Source organism: Macrosteles quadrilineatus, unplaced genomic scaffold (genome assembly GCF_028750875.1).
Source record: "Macrosteles quadrilineatus isolate MER2022 unplaced genomic scaffold, UCM_ALF_1.0 Scaffold_2__2_contigs__length_208266976, whole genome shotgun sequence".
Taxonomy (NCBI): domain Eukaryota; kingdom Metazoa; phylum Arthropoda; class Insecta; order Hemiptera; family Cicadellidae; genus Macrosteles; species Macrosteles quadrilineatus.
In genome coordinates this window covers 43,854,801-43,873,551 of record NW_026542595.1, presented here as the reverse complement: position 1 = coordinate 43,873,551, position 18,751 = coordinate 43,854,801, and the positions used below count along the sequence as shown (strand labels likewise).

At 34.9% G+C, this 18,751-nt stretch overlaps 1 protein-coding gene across 1 annotated transcript in view; it reads right to left on the bottom strand.

Annotated features, from left to right (window-relative positions):
• LOC128984124 (nose resistant to fluoxetine protein 6-like) overlaps window positions 1-18,751 on the bottom strand; it is a 67,182-nt gene that overhangs the window by 15,626 nt on the left and 32,805 nt on the right. Inside the window, exons 4-12 of the mRNA XM_054403410.1 lie at window positions 17,247-17,437; window positions 16,414-16,484; window positions 15,466-15,552; window positions 15,321-15,416; window positions 15,058-15,144; window positions 14,913-15,008; window positions 14,650-14,736; window positions 14,410-14,600; window positions 2,486-2,646 (exon numbers count right to left, since the gene is read on the bottom strand). Coding sequence (XP_054259385.1) covers window positions 2,486-2,646; window positions 14,410-14,600; window positions 14,650-14,736; window positions 14,913-15,008; window positions 15,058-15,144; window positions 15,321-15,416; window positions 15,466-15,552; window positions 16,414-16,484; window positions 17,247-17,437 — 1,067 coding nt within the window. The remainder of the gene's footprint in view (window positions 1-2,485; window positions 2,647-14,409; window positions 14,601-14,649; window positions 14,737-14,912; window positions 15,009-15,057; window positions 15,145-15,320; window positions 15,417-15,465; window positions 15,553-16,413; window positions 16,485-17,246; window positions 17,438-18,751) is intronic.

Here is an 18,751-nt window from a genome sequence, read left to right as displayed (position 1 = left end):
TAGATCACCTATAGTTTTGGTTACCTAATATACCTATTTTTTCCAATACAATTTTTTAAATTTTCTTCTGGTAAATATATGTATAACCCAGCAACCTTGTTATAAAAATCAGGGTCTACCTTGCATGAAATGGGGTAGTGGGTTTCTTTTTTTATGTTGTTTGTAATAGTACCGAGTTGCTAAATCCAAATATTCGACCTCGGCGACCTTCCGGATCACCTCCAAAAAGCTTAAAAATCGGCTGAATTTCGCACTATTTTTACGTTTGTCCGATTTTGACCCTGAAGCATCACTTTTTCCTAAAGAACAACCATAACCATTTTTAAAGTACATTGGATTACCTATAATCTTAGACCAAAATGGCTATTACAGGCCTTATAGTTTTCAAGATATGACTCAGCAAACAACGGCTAAAATTACAACGTTTTGATTTTTTTTAAGTTTGGCAAACGTTAACCGTTGCGTTAACCCTAAATCATAACTTTCTAATTATTTTTCATTAAAACAACCATAATTAATTATTTTAAAACTACATTAAAACTATGCCTCTTCAAGGTTCATAAAATCGTCCCTAAATGCTTTTATTTTAAGTTTCAAGCTATTAAATTTTGTGAAGTTTTATAAAAGAACCATAATAAGAAATAAACTAATTTATTTCATCTCAAGAACAGATAAATCAATTGTATCTATCAACATAAACACACACGTACATTGTTACAATAAATGGTTCTCGTGGATAGAACATAGGCCCGTGACGAACGGTATTTATTTAATTGTATCGCCGCGGGAGCAGGTTGGAGAACACTGAATTATAATATAATTCACTCATATAATATAATATAATAACATTATATATAATATAATATAATAACACTCATTATAATATAATGAGGGCGACTGCGTCTGTGATTAGATGATCCTTGTACCCTTGGACATGGACTCGTTCTGTAGGGGTATCAGTTGAAGATTGACTTGTATGAATAACTTGAGACGTTTGGATGTGTGAACTATAATTTAGTTGTTCATTCAATTGAGACAAGGGTAATGGTGAAAATCCATGTGTAAAGAAGTGCTTACATTCTTCATCCGACTGCTTCAGAACGCATAGCCTGTGAAACAGTGTAGGGGGGGGGGTCAATAGTCATCTTTATATTGCCAACAGTCAGAGTATTAACATCAGAAGAAAGAGATTCTACTTTATTCTTCCTTTTGTATTTGACTTATTCATATTTTTCTCATAAAACTCTCAACATCTTTAATACTTTAATACCTTTCTTTGAAATGGCGACCATACAAGAAGTAGGTATGTACAAGAGAAGTAGGTATGTTAGGCCAAGTATGAATGGAGATGAGTGTATGATGAGTGGCGCGATCTTGTAGTCTTGTTAGTGACTAAGGCCGACATATTCCTTAGACACAGCTGTTAATTAATAGCCCATACAGCTAATGGCAACTAAGGGACCTACAGTTTATAGTGGAATCCGAACCACTTTTTTTCCTTGGTATATACGAATTGGTCTAATTATCAGGATAGTACTGCGGATAGTCGTAGTACTCACCCGTGCGGACGTTAATCCACACCAGGAAGTATAGCATCCACAGTGCATGCCTATAAATATCCACAATTTGTGACCTCCTAGTACTACAGGACGACGCCACCCGTCCCAGTCATCGCTTCATTGCCAATATCTCTAGCCATATGACAGTTGACAGTTTCCTTCCAACAATTCCACTGCTTAAAAACATTATAACATCACTATTAGGGAGGGTGACAAAGTAACCAGTCACACAGCTTCTCTGTATTCGCTTCAACTCGAGTGACTCGTGAGGGTCTCGTTTCTACACACTACTCAGTTGTATGTGCCTTAACATTGCAGTAGGCCTACTCCTCAACCTCAGCACTTAAATTCTACAGATAAATTATATCATTCCTACTGTCCATCGGATAAGAACGGTGTCAGCTACTGTACACCACGGTCCCGAGTCAAACCTACATAGCTTTTCATTAGGCAAATGAGCACCTGCTCTATACAAATATACAACTCTAGTCTGCTCTATACAACTATCGTCATGTCCGTCCAAACACCCGTCTAGAACTACTTTTCAGAACGCTTAAATGATAGGTAATTTAATGTACTTTAAAAATGGTTATGGTTGTTCTTTAGGAAAAAGTGATGCTTCAGGGTCAAAATCGGACAAACGTAAAAATAGTGCGAAATTCAGCCGATTTTTAAGCTTTTTGGAGGTGATCCGGAAGGTCGCCGAGGTCGAAAATTTGGATTTAGCAACTCGGTACTATTACAAACAACATAAAAAAAAGAAACCTACTACCCCATTTCATGCAAGGTAAAATGCTCTGGGTTACTGGGTTAATAGCCTTGTGAGTAAAAGTGGTCATGCACTTATACAAAGTATAAATGTAGCGCCTGTCTCTTGTCCTTAACTTAGTACTATACAGTACTAAACTGATATTGTTGATTGTCACCTCAAATATCTGTAGACATAGAACTGTACTAGGTTGAACTTCTTGCCCTTGTCCAAGTAGCGGAAGAGGCCGTAAGCCACCAACACTCCTGACATTAAGAAGAATATCTCCACTGACAGTTGGGTGTTCTCTATAGGAGCCATTTCCAACACGTCAATCATCTGCACAATACAAACATTCTAAAAATCTCCCATATCGTTCCTATATAAGGTGAGGTATAGGAAAAAAGGATATTGCATTCATTTTTTGTTTGAAGCATATTATTTAGTTCATGAGTATTATATTTTACATAACAGTTTAACATAAGCTAACACAGTTTTATAGTTGGATCTTTAAACTATCTTTTTATGATTTAGGATTTTTTAAGAGATTATGGTGACTTCTTAGCCTGCTTGCACTAAGGATCCAATACAACCTCACTCTTTGTTATTCCTCGAAGAAGCCTACTATTGAAGGGGCCGAGATTATCTCAGATTGATTTCAGAGAGAATCAGACTTCTTGTGTCAGAGTCATCTAAATAGGGTTTTAGAATAAAAATATGGTGTGACAGAAAACTGGCTAAAACAAGTTTTCAGTGATTTTTAGTTTTATATTGTTTTGTAAAATTATTATTTATTGAATTTGTCAATACATGTTTGTAATTGTAACTATATCATTGCAGACCATTGTGGTAAGATAAAAATTACAAGGAATGTTTGATTTTTAACAATGTGTTACCGGTATTATTTTTTATACAAACTTACAATAGTACATTTCGCACCTAGGGCCGAAAATGAGATTTTGCCGGCTCGAGATAGTTTTTAAGTTCGAGACGAAGTCGGGAGAGCTTAAAACGATCGAGAGCTGCAAAACCATTGCGACCCGTGGTACGAACACTATTTTTCACCACACTACTACTATACACAATAATAAGTAATGCACACTGATAGTCAACTCAACTTTAATGTTATGTGAAGAAGTAATTTAAGAAATCAGCAAAAATAATAATAAACAGTTGCTAGGCAACGGTGAAAATAAATGGATCCTGATTGTGTATTTAATATGCAAGCGGTCAGCAGATTTTGCGGCCCTAGGGATGTAAAAACCTGCTCGGTCCCCAAATGACGATGACAGCTGGCATGGCCAACAAAACGTAACTTTCAGCCTCTAATTAACGTATGTAAAACAGCTAATAACATCATAGTGTGGTGAAAAATATTATTTGGTTGGTGTAATATTTGTGTACGCGTACTTCACGTCATATTATTCCCTCGCACAGCCATACTAACTAAAAGTATAAATGTAACTAAAAGAATAATTACTGTCGATTTTTGTTTTCTAGTTTTATGTAAAACCAATCATGCAGTAGGCCTACTGAGTAGGCTAGAGATACAACTTTATTCCAACACCCAGAAAGAGAACTTTAAAACCGGTTCACCTCCACTCATTCTGATCACTTGAGGAAATATGTACCAACTACCAATCACCTACTGGTTTACTTAATATCCAATGGAAATGCAGTTTTTAATAGACAAAAAACTACTAAAGTCCAGAATGTTACCTTACTTCGCTAAGCATGACCAAGGAAATGTCATTGGTTGTTTAACTAGAGTTAGATCGCATATTTACACCTAAATTATATCCTGGTTTGGTGTCATTGTAAAATGAGTAGTGGTCTCATTCCATAGTCAACACAAATTTGACACAAATTTATTGTTCTTAATATGAATTTGTAATATTTAAAAACTTCCTTACAGAGAAATTTTAACAAAACTATTTAGCACATTTACCTATAGCACATTGTAGGAACATTTAAGCCAGATGTTTAATAAAGATTGAGACTGATCAACATTGTTGAACCGTGTAGATTCCCTTTACATGTAGAAACCAATCTAATTTTCTGATTTTAAAATTTACTTGTTCTGCATCATATCATGTTTTGCAATATAACGTTCAATTAAGGAATCATTGGAATATCTTAATATTACATAACTCTTAAAATAATTTCTTATCGAATTATCTTATATCTATTGTACGGGTTGGTGTCTGCCTTTTTGACCACTTATGCCGATATTTTGTCACATTATTCAAGACCGATCATCATAGGTTCATGAGATTATTTTCGTTCATGTTTTCAATTACGGTATTGGAAAAGATTTCGATTGTGTAATACCGTTAACTTTACAGTCAATGGTAATACTAATACAAAATAATACAAGTGCAGAAGGGCAGAAGGGCACGTTGTCCATGAGCCGTTTCTATATTTTGTTAAATTAATAGTGGTTTACAGCAAGTGGATTAATTGTTTAATAATTTTTATGAAGAAATATGTGCATAATTTAGAAAGTCATTAATCTGCAAAAATTGCAATTTATTGCAGACTTTTTAGAGATGTTACTTCGATGTATTCATTCAGCTTAGTGAAAACACAATAGAGCCTTATAGAGCCTTAGAATGTTATTAAAGTAACGAAAAGGGTTGTACATGTTTACTAGCAACAAAAATCATTTAATTTATCTCTAAAAGAAGTTTGTCAAAGTGCACCGGTAATTTACCCAAATAGTAACATAAACAAAATGCCGAAAATCAATACTGTACTACAAAAAAGTGCAGGCCAGAGCCATTTTAATGCCCTTGGATTGTGACATTTATTAATTCGGCTTACATTTCTCTTAACCAATGGATTATTCATCTGCAGAAGAAGTTCATTGTGCTCTTATCGTGTCTAATAACATCCAAACACAGAACCCTTGCCTAAAATAGTACGTACATTTTGACAGTTGTTTTTCAGAGGCCTATTACGGACCGTGGCCCACTTGGTTGGCCTTAAATGAGATTTGTGAAAATAACACTACCGTATACACTTCGACTATAAAACAAACGAGGTGTTAGCCCGTCCTACGTACGGGAATTCAGTAGACAGTTAAAACCGTGTACAATTCAGATCAGCTAGTTTACACATATAAAAACAAAGTTACTTGCAGTTTTAATGTGAAAAATCATCTTGTAAACAAATGTTGTGTGACCAAATATGTTTTTATTCCATCATAGGCCTTTACGATATGCATTTTAAATCCGATAATTTTACAATAAAACAGCAATCCTGCAATTTTTACGATGTGAAAAGCGTTGCAGTGAGATTTGCAGCCGATTCGCACAGACGCACACTGATTATAAGTAGCCTACAGTAGAGAAAGTTAATAGTGAGAAGTGTATAGACCTAGTCAACGATACCACCTTCCATAGCATATCTGCCTCTTCCATAATTAATTATTATCACCACAATACAACCACTATACACAATTTCCAGTAGGTCTGAATATAAACGACCTAAAATAAAACGATAATATCCAATAAAATTCACAGTACACATAATTTAACTGTGGTGTCCTAACATCAAAACTAATCGTCACATCTATCCTTTATATCAATTTCACTGCATTAATTGCTAAAAGAAAGCGAGGTAATAGAAACGTTTTAATAAATAAGTGTAAACAAAGAAAAGTTAAAACAATAACAGTTTGTTTTGAAACAGCTGTTTGGTTCAAATAACATTCATTTGAAAAAAATAACTGGTCACATGTTGAAGGAATTTAAAAAGTAAACACGCTAGTAAAGTTATTGACGTATCTATGTTAATAATCCATACTGTTATCAGTTCCATCCTTGATAATTACCCACCCTCATTGAATAAATGTACATCGTGATTTCCCATATTAGTTAATTTAAACTACAATATATTCATAGTTGAAATAAAAGTGATATTTTCACGTTTGGTGGCGCTGATATAGGCACCCCCAAACGTAACCACACTGAACACGATTTCATAAAAGAATGGTTTGTCTAATTGCAGTATCCTAGGTCAATGTTGACGTTGTGTTCAATCTATGTCATCCATTTGTTTATCTTTGTATAAAACCCGACTGAGGTTGTGGTGGTAATTTAAAATCGTGATTCCTGATTATTCTTTATCTTCTCTTTATGACACCAATATTTCCGGGCCTAATCCAAACAAAGTTAAAGCAGACAAACATTAATTGTAAAAAAAAGCTACCATGAAGAATTAAAACATGTTAACATTGTTATTTTTCTAATCATTCCTTGAAAAGTGGAGCAGTAAAATAATATGCATTTATCCTTTTTTATTAAGACTCCTGTACAGAGCCTCGATTTGTACTGTGGTTTAATTAATTTTGGTCTAAACTATTTTAAACTGTGGCCTAATTATCACTACTAATCTTACCTATTTCCTATAATCAATGACAAAATAAGAGTAAATAAAATAACCTCATAGTTCCATAGTTTATATTTAACCAGCTGTTAGTTAAAACAAATTATATTGCTCTAAAACAAATCGAAGATTACAAAAATTGCTTTAAAAAATAATTTGAACATCCTAGTATTTTACTATGTATATTTGATTAATCTATCATCCTCTTACAGAAGAATTGAAGTATCAATGATTAGCATTACACATAGTATAAATAAGTCAACCCTAAGTATGTCTTTACATTTTTATCCAAATGCTGAATTTTTGACACAAAAGCTGAATGTTTACAGCTGTTATGTTAAGCAAATTATTTTATGCCAAAAGCTAGTTTAGAATCTTAGCGTCTGCTAGACTTTTTAAACATTAAAACTTAATTTCTAAAAAAACTGGGACCCTAAACTAAAATTATGGCTTCGACATTCCCTAGTTCTCAAAATTACCTTTCTTTCAACACAAAAATAATGAAAATCCGTCGAGTGGTTGATTCAGAATCGTGAAATAAAAAAAACACTGTTTCGTTTTAATATTATAGATTTCACAAAGAGTAATTACCATTTAAGCAGTTACTGTCATGACAGAAAGGTCGTGTTCCTTTGGAACTAGATATCCGTATCCTTTCTAAGATACGTTGATTAACAACAATGCATGTAAACGTCACTATTTACATAACTATTTACAATATTTGCTTTTTGGAAATGCAGCATTGCTTTGTCATTTGCATTATTTGTTGCCAATGAAGCCGCATGACCATATGAACGAGGTCCCTCATTTCAAGAATAATAGCCAGCTTCACTACAAGTATATCCACTTTCCACTACACCTAACATTCCGAAGATAAATTATATTGAACACTTTATGTAATTGATAAGGCTGAGACAAATGACATCTGCATGTCATGGAATCAAAGTTATGCTAAAAAAAATTATTGCTAAATTTAGAGCGTTATTCATTGGCACAGAAGTACAGTATGATGACCGTCATGACGGAGGAAAATAAAATTTACACTTTAAATTGTCTTCAGAAAATGATCGAGGATGGTGAATATACAGGTTGTCCCAGGCCTGTGGCTTCCATAGCTCCAATATGAAAGCAAATAGAAACCTAATTGTAACTGGAACCCTCTATTTTGACCCCAAGGAATTCAGCTGAATTATTTTTAAACCCCAAAAAGCAGATTTTGGGGGGTGGGGTGGTTTTTGGGAAATTTGCAAATGTAAAGGGGGGTCGTGTTATAACGTCATTTTAAAGGTCTTTGAGTCCTGAGTATTTTAGTGGAAAAGTTTTAATTTTTTAATCCCTATTTACAGGGTGTTCAAAAACAAACAACAAATAGACATTTGAACTACTTGCTTTTCACTGCAAAGAGGTGGAATTTCGTAGGGGCTGGAATTTTTATAACACTTTAATTGCTAAATGAGCTTTCAAAAAACTCTGGTTTCAGCCCTTTTTCTAACTTTTTACTTATGTTATGCATTTTCAAACTTTTTGAAGCTTCAAAAGCTGTTATCTAAAAAATTTCAAATATCAACATGGATTTTATTACAAACCACATTGTAGCCCTTAAAATTAGCTACAGTTCTTGCATTTAATTTTTTTTTGTATCTTTATTGGGAAAAAATCTGTAGCAAAATTAGTGTACCTATTTAAATGTTTTATTAAATGGTATTCAAAGTGTTTGCTGTTGCAAATGTACGAGTCTAGGTCTCGATTAAAACTAATTATGTCTAAAAAATCAAATACTACCCAGATTGTTAATCTTGGAAGATTATTAAAGGAAAGAAAACCACTGCAAATATTCTTAGTTATTTTACAATTCTATAAATCTAATAGTGATTTGAGTGAATAATTTGATTGAATCAGTATTAATAGCCCACATACTGCTGGGCTCTTTGACTTCTACAAAATTTTGTTCCATGCAAACCCCAACTCTGTTCGTATGCACGTAGTACTTCTTCTCCACTTTAGATGCTAATGCTATTTTACTACCGCAGGTGCGTACCATTGACTTTGGATACTGCAAATAGGCACTTTATTTATGTGAATAAAATTAACTATTAACTTAGGATACCGGTACTGCAAGTAGACAATTCATTTACGTGAACTAGACTTATAATTTACTTTAAATACTACAAATAGACATTCCATTTATGTGAACCAAATTGTACTGCAAGTACTGTGTCCATAAAAAACGTTTCAGGACTTTGGGAAATGAATCCTCATACTAAAAGGAAGAAAAAAGTATCAGTGAAGGTACGTCCGAAAATGCATATTTACCCAGTTATCCGCCATTTGTTTTTTATACAAAAATATTTTTATCTGTGAAGTTTTTCATTCGATGATTATGAAATTTGGTAACCATGTTAACATACACAAGACCTGTTATAGAAAAATAATAAAGTTTTTCCGATGATAAATTTCAACATGGCCACCGTATGAATTTTAAAATTTAAATAACTCGAAAACGGCCAATTCTATGAAAAATGTTAAGAATACATTTTTTTGCATTTTTAATTCCCTATCAAACGATGCCAAGATCAAAAATATCGGACAAAAGATAACTAAAATAGAACGTTTTTTAGCTGTTAGACCAGGCAAAATTAAGGTTGGTTCCCCGACTAACTTTGCCTTATTTTTACACAAAAACCGTTATATTTCATTTATCTTTTGTCCGATATTTTAATCTTGGTATCGTTTGATAGGGAATTAAAAATGCTAAATAAATTCTTGACATTTAGAATTAGCCGTTTTCGAGTTATTTAAATTAATTATACAAATTCAAACGGCCGCCATCTTGAAATTTACAATCAAAACAACTTTATTATTTTTTCTATAATAGGTTTTGTATATGTTAACATGGTTACTTAAATTTCATAATTATCAAATGAAAAACTTCACAGATAAAAATATTTTTGTATAAAAACAAAATGGCGGATAACAGGGTAAATATGCATTTTCGGACATACCTTCACATAAACGTTTTCCTTCCTTTTAGTATGATGATTCATTTCCCAAAGTTCTGAAACGTTTTTTATGGACACCCTGTATATCTCTTTAAGACAAACAAATGTAGCATTGACTTTAGTAAAGTATGGCATTAATATGCTAGCTCCGCTCAATATTGCAAGCAGACAACTGCATTGTACACCTAGTACATTTTTAAATTTTCATTTTCAACTGAGTTGTGTAGCAAAATAAGAATTTTCCTGAGGTAGTGGCTGTCACCAATCACGTTATATGGCTATAAATCTCTAATTCCAAAATGTAGTCAAAATCCTTCCGCTGGATTTCGAGATATATCTTACAGACAGACAGAGAGACAGACAGACAGACAAACAAACAGAAATGGCTCGTATTAGAGTATAGGATATCTCTTAAAACCTATTTAAATTAGCCATCTGCAAAATGTGATTACACAAAACTATGCAAGTGTTGTTTCGTCCTAAATTATCAAACCTAATAGCTACACTGGAATTGCCCACTTAGCGTACTATTGATGTCACCCATGAATGTTAATTGAATATATGATGAGTATTTAGAGCAATGAAGCTATAAAGATGTGGTCAACTTAATTTGGCTATCAAAATCTACAGATCTTGAGTGTAATAAAAAACAAACAAAACCCTCCTGTATCATTTGTAAAACGTCGAACTTGAAAGGGGTCAAACGTTTTATGAGCTAACCTTCGCACATTCTGCTGTAATTTAGGCAATCCCATTAGCGTGTAGTAATCCAGTAATCCTTCACACAACATACAACTGATATAACCATAACCGGGTAATGATCCGACAGTAATAACTAATGAAGACTATTTAGATTTACGTGCAAAACGTGTTGCCTTTCAACAACTTAGTATCTGAAGGGAGATCAAATAAATAATTCATACAACGTATTAGAAATTTAAACTGGATTGCAGGTGTATAAAGTACATCTCATTCTCATCTATCCTCAAAATGTAGAAGTCTGTATTGTTTTTTAGGGAAAACAATCTATAATTTATCTGTGATGTAATAATTTGATTCACCCTTGTTTTCATGACGTTTACAAACAACTTGTAAAAGTGTTTTACTTTCTATTCTATAACTCCGAGATATTTGATTTGAGTGAAATTGAAGTAATTTGAGTAATATTGATTACAATCAATGGCGTACGGTATATAGCTTAAAGGATCACAATATACAGAGTTTTAAAATTCATAACGACGTTGGTATTTATCATGTTATATTATTTAATTAATTTCCAACGTGTCTTGTGTTTTAAACTACACAACGTTTCTGGAGGTGGATAAACTCCTCCCGTTATCAAGTGAAAATATACTAACGCTTCATTAAACTAAATTGACCCTCAAAAGTTGGCCAGTCACAAACACTTTTTGCTGAAAAAAAAACAACTATTTACAACGTATATCCACCTCCAAAAACGTTGTGTAGTTTAAAACACAAGACACGTTGGAAAAGTCCAATTAAATAATATAACATCACAATATACACCCGTTTTCTTGTTATTTGGTTCGTCGGTGCAGAGAAACTGTTTAATCTATTTAGATTTTATTGTCGGGGTTGGATAGTTTGTACTAACCCATTATTAGCATGTTTATTCACTGACGGATATTGACAAGATAAATTTAGAACTATTTGGTCTTATTCTATCACAGTCTTATCCTATAAGTTTAAGGAACCACAATAATGTAGCTTATGTTATTTTATGTTTCTATTTTAAGTTCTTAGGAAAACATTTTTTAGGACCAGTTTCAGCACTAAGTCAATATATTGTCTAAATCCACGCCAAGATGACCTAGTGTATATTTCTCATTAAATAACATCTATTCTGAGCAGTAAAAAAACTTTAAACTGACATTATTTGCTCTTTTATCGCTGCATTGTTCAATCTATCTCAAAAGCCCCGACTGATATCACCTCTGCAATGACTCCGAGACATGATTGGTCAGATAATTGGAACATTGCGATAAGTTCTTGGCAAACACTGAAAAGACTCGAATGACTCTAATGTGAGTGTGGTAATAATGAGGAAATGATGGTGACGAATTCCTAGTTTTAAAATATCTGCTGCTTGATTGTGAAAATAATCTGGACACAACGCGGCTAAATACGTGATACATAATACACATAATACGTGATACATACGTAATACATTTAATTTATTATCATTGAAAGTGACAAACTTACGGTTACAAAGATGTGAAACATGCCAAGTGTTATGGTTGATGAAAGCTTTAAAAATAGTCAAAACATTAAAAACAATTGATCAGCCCCCCCCCTGAATTTACTTTGTAGAATAATTATAGCGGATAGGCTCACAGCCATTTCTCAATACCAATATGTGATAAACAAATCTTCAATTATAATTGATGATTATATATATAACACTATGTTTGAATAAAGAAACAATTTTTTTTATTTAATAGAGTCTGGCCCCTGTCTATCAAATTGTTCTCATAACTCTATTAACATTGGGACGCGAGCGTGTAATAATTAAAGACTGTTACGCTTCTAAAAATTCAAACCTATAAATTACACAGTTATTGGTTTTATCATTAAATTTTACAAGTACAAATTTCACTATTTCACTACGAAATTTACTGATAAAATATTTACAGATAAGGTTTAACCATGGAATAATTTACAGGGTTAAAGAGAAGATAGGTTATGCTACATTACTATTTTACAGTACTAGCCGTAACCCTGTGCCTTGCAACTGGGTCAGTATGCAAAAGAGACAATGTGTGCTGTCAAAATGCCTTAAAATGGTTTCAAACCCACCATTTAATAAAACAATATCTTAATCCGAATAAAAATATCAAAATGGTGGCCATTTAAATTATTTCATAAAATTTGCCATTTTTAATAATTTTAATGTAAAAATAAAAATGGCCACCATTTCGATATTTTTATTTGGATTAAGATACATTTTTAACGTTGGTCTGTTTTACCTCAACATAAATACCAAGTTTCATATGGTTGGTTAAAAAAATGCAAAGATAAAAATATTTATGTGAAAAAAACAAGATGGTTATAAACCTGATTAACGACGCGATTATGTAAAAAAATGTTTTTCTTGATTTTCTCTTTATTTTGAACCATAGAACCATTTTCTAGAGTTTAGTTGTTTACTTACGGGACACAATTTATATATGAATTTGAACGGATGTTGTTTTTGGCCTCTGGGGACCTCAAAACCAAAAATTAAATCGGTCCCGGCCTCCCGGGTCCAGGTCTTACCATGAGACCTACGGTAATAGCTTATTCCTATATGAGAAATTCGCTAAAACCAATAATTCTCAATAGATAATAATAAAATTTAATTACATAGTACTAACGCTTATCAGGATAAAATGTGTAAATATGATTTCGAACGGTCAAACAGGTTTCGCTCACATAAAAAGGTAGATTTTCGTTTTGATTAATGGCCTGAACTGTGATAATTAGCCGTTGGAGCTTGGACTAGGAAGGCCAACAGGTGCATGTAAACTGTACAGGATCAGATAAGCTCAAATCAATAACGTTATCCAGCGACCACAGTGGTCGCTGACGTTATCGCAAGCTTTTGAATTTGAGAATTCTGTGGTTCTTCCTTCTTTATCTCATTGAGTGAAGTTTTAACTTCTTCCCTGAGATCAACAATTTCTATATAAAATATTATTTGTTGAAAACTGGAGATCCTAATCACTATGATCCCATCGATACTTCTCAAAATTTGAAAAAAGACCTTAAGATAACATGCGGTTTTTTCAAATAATGAAACAGAATATACGGCCACAATCTGACAGTAGAGACAGTAAAGACAATTATTGAATAAGTTTTGTGATCAAATGTTTTAACAAACACCAACTAGGTACTGTAAGGAGTTTGGAATTTGACTGTGTAAACTAATAATTAAGTTTAAAGTCTATCTTTTACATGATTCAGTACAAGAAATCGTACTTATCAATCGAGTTAGACGTTTGAAATTGCTCATGTATCGTACTTTGATTGTCCTAGGACGCTAGGCGCGAGCCCGGGGTCGTTTTTCACAGTACAGTACTTCATAGTGGTTGCGGCATTATCACTTCGATAAATTCCATTGGTGATTTGGCACGATTTGAACCCGGGACCTTTGGGACCGATGTCCCGCGCTCTAACCACAACACGAGCTGGCTCAGTGTCTCTAAGAGCTACTTTTAACGTTACTTTTTAGGCACTCCGAGTTTTGTATCAGCAAGAGCGATAGCACTTTGAGAAAACAAATCAAGTGGTTCATCGTGTTATGTTAATTTTAACTGCAAAATTTTCTTCTAGAAAATTTCGTTTTGAATTTTATTGAACATTGTTTAGGCCTATTACTGTTAGCAAAATCATCGCCCATATATCGTTTTGACTTTGTCATTCTGAAAGCTGATGGCTCGAATAAGCAACCCTCAAAAAGATCATTTTAAACTGTTAATGGCACCAGTAAAATATGACAAAAAACTATGTTTGAGGAGGTGGGGAAAATTTAAAATAACTCAAAACATATAAAAAACGTGGATGACTCGAATAGTTCAAAATTTAGTGTAAATCATAAACAACGATAATGTAAGACTTGCGCCTGTATACAGTTGTTGAGACCGGGACGTAGGACAAAGTCAAGTGAAAATGAGAATAAGACTGTGCTAGAAGAAGATGGAATGAATGATCATACCTCTGGTATGGCACGGTATCGTAGAGATGGAAAGCTTAATAAGTGAAGCGTGCGGTGACCAATGATGACCCAGAGCATGGCGATCACTCGTAGACCATTCAAACATGTGATGGCAGCGGTCGTGGTGGAGGTGTTCACCATCTGACCAATGTTAGCTCCTAGCGACCATGCTGCTAGCAGTCCGTTGCGGTCTGAGGATAATAAATACAAGTAATAAATATAGGCTCAAACTTGGCAAACATGTGATGGCAGCGGTCGTGGTGGAGGTGTCCACCATCTGACCGATGTTAGCTCCTAGCGACCATGCTGCTAGCAGTCCGTTGCGGTCTGAGGATAACAAATACAAGTAATAAATATAGGCTCAAACTTGGCAAACATGTGATGGCAGCGGTCGTGGTGGAGGTGTTCACCATCTGACCAATGTTAGCTCCTAGCGACCATGCTGCTAGCAGTCCGTTGCGGTCTGAGGATAACAAATACAAGAAATAAATATAGGCTCAAACTTGGCAAACATGTGATGGCAGCGGTCGTGGTGGAGGTGTCCACCATCTGACCAATGTTAGCTCCTAGCGACCATGCTGCTAGCAGTCCGTTGCGGTCTGAGGATAACAAATACAAGTAATAATTATAGGCTCAAACTTGGCAAACATGTGATGGCAGCGGTCGTGGTGGAGGTGTCCACCATCTGACCAATGTTAGGTCCTAGCGACCATGCTGCTAGCAGTCCGTTGCGGTCTGAGGATAACAAATACAAGTAATAAATATAGGCTCAAACTTGGCAAACATGTGATGGCAGCGGTCGTGGTGGAGGTGTTCACCATCTGACCAATGTTAGCTCCTAGCGACCATGCTGCTAGCAGTCCGTTGCGGTCTGAGGATAATAAATACAAGTAATAAATATAGGCTCAAACTTGGCAAACATGTGATGGCAGCGGTCGTGGTGGAGGTGTCCACCATCTGACCAATGTTAGCTCCTAGCGACCACGCTGCTAGCAGTCCGTTGCGGTCTGAGGATAACAAATGCAAGTAATAAATATAGGCTCAAACTTGGCAAACATGTGATGGCAGCGGTCGTGGTGGAGGTGTCCACCATCTGACCAATGTTAGCTCCTAGCGACCATGCTGCTAGCAGTCCGTTGCGGTCTGAGGATAACAAATACAAGTAATAAATATAGGCTCAAACTTGGCAAACATGTGATGGCAGCGGTCGTGGTGGAGGTGTTCACCATCTGACCAATGTTAGCTCCTAGCGACCATGCTGCTTTGTAGTCACGCAGACTGGTTTAATAATTGGTGTATGCACAATGGACATAAGGTTGGTTAAGATATGCCCTCCTGGAAATATTAAAACACTATTTAGGACAATTATCGTTAGGATCTTGATTAATTAATGATGATATTCCTTATGGATTATGTACATGCACGTAAGATCGGAATAAAAATATGTTTGAGGTGGTTTCATTAAGTGAAGGTACCCGCTACAAAATATATCAAACACTGCAAACACAATGTACAAGTTTATATTAATAGATTAAAAAACTATTAAAATATTTATTTTTTAGTTTCACAAACGATTTATTAGCGAATTTCCCTATAGGGAAGTAGCTATTACCGTAGGTGGCACGGTAAGACCTAGGCCCGGGACCGATTTACTTTTTCATTTTGATGTCCCCAGAGCCAAAAACACCATTCGTTCAAATTGTTATATATGTGTATATATATATTTATATATACATACGTGAACGCGATAACTTGAGTAATTTTTGTTCGATTTTGATGAAATTTGGTTTAAAGGTGTAAGGCGGGATAAACTTGAATGAGTTCGCGAACCAGCCTGATCAAACCATGGGAACGGGGTTTTACGGGAGGTTTTATGGGGTAAAAATTGGGTTTTCTCATTTTTGACCCTCAAAACACAAAATGTCTCAATTTCTCTCTAGACCTTTTTAAAGAGCTTAAAAAACAAATAATTTAGTATATTCAAATGTAGTTGTAATTTCTTACCTGATTCTTTGCATCTAGAGTCGTATATCGTGCTGAGAACTATCATCACTAGAAGAACAATAATGATGAATCTGAAACGATCAAAGCATCACACGTAACTGAATGTTTTACAAACATTACTTTCTGAGCATTAAGTTTTTTATACAAAGGCATATGTAACTATGAAATTATAAATCATTATTTATACTATTATTTGTTTATAAGTATCTTAAATTTTTACCTTAAGAAGACCTAATTTGAACTTTATTTTTAACATTTACCTTTTACTTTTTACCTATTAGTAAATTTAGTGGACATTTTAGACATACCTTTTGAACAACGCTAAAATTTGATTTCATCGTTGGAATATTGTGCGTTACAACTTATTTGGAAATTATTTTATTCATCTAGGCCTAATCATTTTAGCCTATTACAACCAGCACGAAACCCTACATGTCATTGTCAGCCTTTTTCATTGTAGCTTTTAATTTTGTTACACTGTCAATTTTGAGTTAATATATAATTTGAGTTAATTGTCGATTTTTTTTCTATTAATCAATCATAGAATGTCATAACAGTGGACAAGGATTTAATCGATAGGTATTTAACATATCTCAATAATAATAATTTAGTAACATCAACTCAGTATAAACTAGAAACACGAATGAACTCAAGCGTTATTGAACACAAATTTTAAATTTGTCTTCAGTTGATCGAGGATGGTGAATATACAGGGTGTCCCAGACCATTGGTTTCTATTTACTGTTTTTTTGGTGTTATAGAAGCCGGCCGGGTGGTCTGGGACACTCTGTATAAAGTGTAAGGTTTATTTGTGTTTTTGTGCAGGTACCTACATTGAGACTACCTCGCCAGCGGTGTATGGCAGAGGTACGGAGGTAGAGCAGCTGTGAGGGTGTATGATAGCACTGGCGTTGACAGAGTTGAGAGCGACGTCCATGTGAACCTTGACATCTCTAGCAGTACAGGAGGACGGAACACACACTGCGAACGCCAAGTCGCTCCGGATAGTTTCCAGGAATGGACTCTGGAACAAACACATTTAATTGGCACTATGTACAAGAGCACGGAACACACACCACGAACGCCAAGTCGCTCTGGATAGTTTCCAGGAACGGACTCTGGAACAAACACATTTAATTGGCACTATGTACACGAGCACAGAACACACACTGCGAACGCCAAGTCGCTCCGGATAGTTTCCAGGAACGGACTCTGGAACAAACACATTTAATTGGTACTATGTACAAGAGCACAGAACACACACTGCGAACGCCAAGTTGCTCCGGATAGTTTCCAGGAACGGACTCTGGAACAAACACATTTAATTGGTACTATGTACAAGAGCACAGAACACACACTGCGAACGCCAAGTTGCTCCGGATAGTTTCCAGGAACGGACTCTGGAACAAACACATTTAATTGGTACTATGTACAAGAGCACAGAACACACACTGCGAACGCCAAGTCGCTCCGGATAGTTTCCAGGAACGGACTCTGGAACAAACACATTTAATTGGTACTATGTACAAGAGCACAGAACACACACTGCGAACGCCAAGTTGCTCCGGATAGTTTCCAGGAACGGACTCTGGAACAAACACATTTAATTGGCACTATGTACAAGAGCACGGAACACACACTGCGAACGCGTCGCTCCGTATAGTTTCCAGGAACGGACCCTGGAACAAACACACTTCTACTGACACACGTACTTGAAAAATAACTCATGTACGTACAGTAGTAGTAAACGTTTGCCGTAATTTATAACGAACACACACTAGGATTGTTACTGACAAAGATCAGCTGGTTCTTAATCCTGGACCACTTACTGAAAGCTTAAGAACACAATCACACGGACAGCTGGGCCCAGTTTCGGGCCATCAAAAAGATTCTGACTTTTCTCAGGGTCGAACCATGGTCGAACCGGAAACCTTCTGTTTAATAGGCGAGCACTGTATTCACTAACTGTGTACTAATTCTGCAATACTAATTAATTGTTATTAACCCTAGAAAATTATTATGAGTATTATAATATATTTCTATTTAAAATGTTTCTCTATACAATTAAGTCGTTACATTCATTTTGCCTTTTAACTGGACTTAAATATCTTTCCCCTAGTAATAATCCTGTCATATATTTACCGTCCATGGATTACAGATGCATGTTGTAACAGATATTCACTTATACTGTTTTGGAACATTTTCGCACGCTACAACAAATTAAATTCCCAAAACCAAACAAGAACGCATCATTACAGAAGGATTTCCACAATAAAGGGCAAATTAAGCAGACGCCATCGATAACTACATCCTGTAATACAGATGTTCTCCGGTAATT